This window comes from Cystoisospora suis, assembly GCF_002600585.1.
Source record: "Cystoisospora suis strain Wien I chromosome Unknown contig_1831, whole genome shotgun sequence".
NCBI classification, from domain to species: Eukaryota; Apicomplexa; class Conoidasida; order Eucoccidiorida; family Sarcocystidae; genus Cystoisospora; species Cystoisospora suis.
This window is the reverse complement of record NW_027154631.1, coordinates 12,174-14,626: the sequence shown is the minus strand read 5'-3', so window position 1 is coordinate 14,626 and position 2,453 is coordinate 12,174. Positions and strand designations below refer to the sequence as shown.

The window sequence follows — 2,453 nt, the reverse complement described above, 5'->3', positions numbered from 1 at the left end:
TGTCCTTTCTTTCTTTCTTTTTCTTTCTCCTACCTGTTGCTGATTGATAAGAAGAGCATGTTGGTTATACTTGGCGTGGAAGTTATAATAGGCATCCGAGACCACATCTGACATAAAGACCGCATCCCGAGCATTCCTAAAGGCCTGCTCTCGTGCTGCTGGATCTGTTACGCAGCTAATCCCTGGAAGAACGACAGATATAACAACGTGTACACACATGTGCATGCCTATCCCAACTCACTCCTAGATCCACCTGTACGATTCCTTGTGATGCATATGACTCCCTACATGATGTCCATACATAATTGCATACATGCAGGCCCTACCAGCAGACCCCCACATACACATATCCACCTACACACGTGTACACGTGAAGACACAAGATACTCTATCTATATACATACAGATACATAGATGTCTTATCCGCATAGATATATGCTACCATGAGGGGACGTACATATGCGGCATGCACCTACTTAATCACATGCATGTATTCCACCTGAAGTCGGTGTAGAAGAGTTTTAGAACCAAGTTCTCGGAAACACCGGCCCCGGCCCGGACGTAACCCACTCCTTTCACCCTCCACCTACTGCTGCGGGCCAAGAGAGAGAATGGCCGGCTGCTCCATATGAAGATACAGCGAGTCTCTAATACAAACCGACCCATGAAAGTGGTGCGTCCTACCACGTATAGGTACAGAAATACACACGGTTTCATACAGAAACGTATCTCTCTCTCTCATGTACTTATGGAGGCGTTTTTACCGTCAATACAGAGAGGCGCAAGACGGGAAGAGCCCGAGATAAGCATAATACTGCATAGGAAGAATCACATATTTAGAAAATGTACTACCTGTCATACACGACCAACCGAAAGGGGCGATGACGATGATTGAGGCACACACTGAGAAAAGCCGTCTTGGTACTGTTGTTCATGCTGTCTCCTCTACCTTCAAGCAGAATAATACTATCTATCTATCTACACATTGATATATATGTATGTATGTTCGAAAACTGAGAGATTTCCCTGAGAAGAGAGAAAGACATGTAGATAGTCGTATTGAAAGGAGCAATGCACGGAGACTAGAATATAACACCCATCAATCAGTCAACCGCCATATGCTTCATCTTGATGGATATGAGAGATAGACAGTCTTTGTCTATAAGAACCAGAAGAATAGAGAGATTCGCATCGCCCCCCCCCCCCCTTTCATCTCCCTCTCTTCTTTGGTTCTTTCTGATAAGAAGTACCTTGGAAGGGTCTTCCTATGGTTGTAGCTGCGACGTGCAAAGTCGCATCGATCTTCGACGCAGCCGCTGCGACTGCTCCCCCCACCTCAGCGACTACACCGTGGCCTCGAGACGTTAAAGATGAAGAAGGTGAGAAACCACGACGTTCTTTACTCTTTCCTCCTTCTTGACTCTCTCCCCCGTTAGAATAGGGATGGGTCTTCGTCTTCATCAGCGTAGTAGATGACACAACAGGCAGAGGAGGAGAAGAAGAGGCGGCGCATGCTGCGGGTTTCATTCCTCCTTGAGGCACATCACCGAGAGGAATGCCTTGACTTACGATGACAACGGAAGAAGAATCTTGCCTGTTTGCAGGCTTAAGAAAAGAGGAAGGATAACCTCCACCTGCCTCATCGGACATGACGCGAAGGGATAGGGATGGTAGTAGTAGTAGAAGATGTTGCGAGAAAGAAAGAATGAGATATGAAAGAGATAAGAAAGAAAGAAAGAGATAGAAAGGGAAAGAAGAAAGACATAAGAGAGAGAGAAAGAGAGAGATAAGAGAGAAAGAAAGAGACGAGATCTCCATTCCGGGGATGTAGTGATCATGAGTGGCTAGCTGTTCTTCTAGTTGTCCCCAACTTCGCTCTAGAGAAGACTTTACCACCCCTAGATACAAAAAGCAAATCCTAAGAAAAGATGCAACAGATTCCTCTCTCTCTTTCTCTCGATCAACCCATGCATGGTCAGTCGTAGTACGTTTTACGATTGGCTAGAGCCGTAAGCTCTTACATAGAAAAGTACTACCAAGCTTGTCTTCTACCTTCATTGTTCTCTATGAAAAGTATGACGAAAACTCTAGGCCTTCATGCTACTCACGCATAGCAAGAGACAAAGAAACGTAGGCGTCGCCCCCGCTGTCGGTGTGGGGTGATTTGCGTCCTTTCAAAGATAGACAAATAGGTAGATAGGTGGATTATAGATAGATAGATAGATACAGATAGATAGATAGACTGAGGATAAAAACGAAACACGAGAGTCGATCAACGGAGATTTGGGTTTACTGTCCGAGGAAGACGGACAGACTATCCAGTCTCCTCTCTGTGTCTGGTGTCTCCTTTCAACATGATAGCGAAGAGAGACAGCGGGGCAGCTATGCTGCCTATCTAAGAGACTAGACCTCTCTCTCCTCTCCAAGAAATACTACTACTACTACTACAACCA

At 45.5% G+C, this 2,453-nt stretch overlaps 1 protein-coding gene across 1 annotated transcript in view; it reads right to left on the bottom strand.

Moving 5' to 3' along the window:
• CSUI_004072 (transmembrane) overlaps positions 1-2,453 on the bottom strand; it is a 16,747-nt gene that overhangs the window by 4,435 nt on the left and 9,859 nt on the right. The window contains exons 7-8 of the mRNA XM_068064267.1: positions 1,251-1,634; positions 34-182 (exon numbers count right to left, since the gene is read on the bottom strand). Of these exons, the coding sequence (XP_067923756.1) occupies positions 34-182; positions 1,251-1,634 (533 nt within the window). The remainder of the gene's footprint in view (positions 1-33; positions 183-1,250; positions 1,635-2,453) is intronic.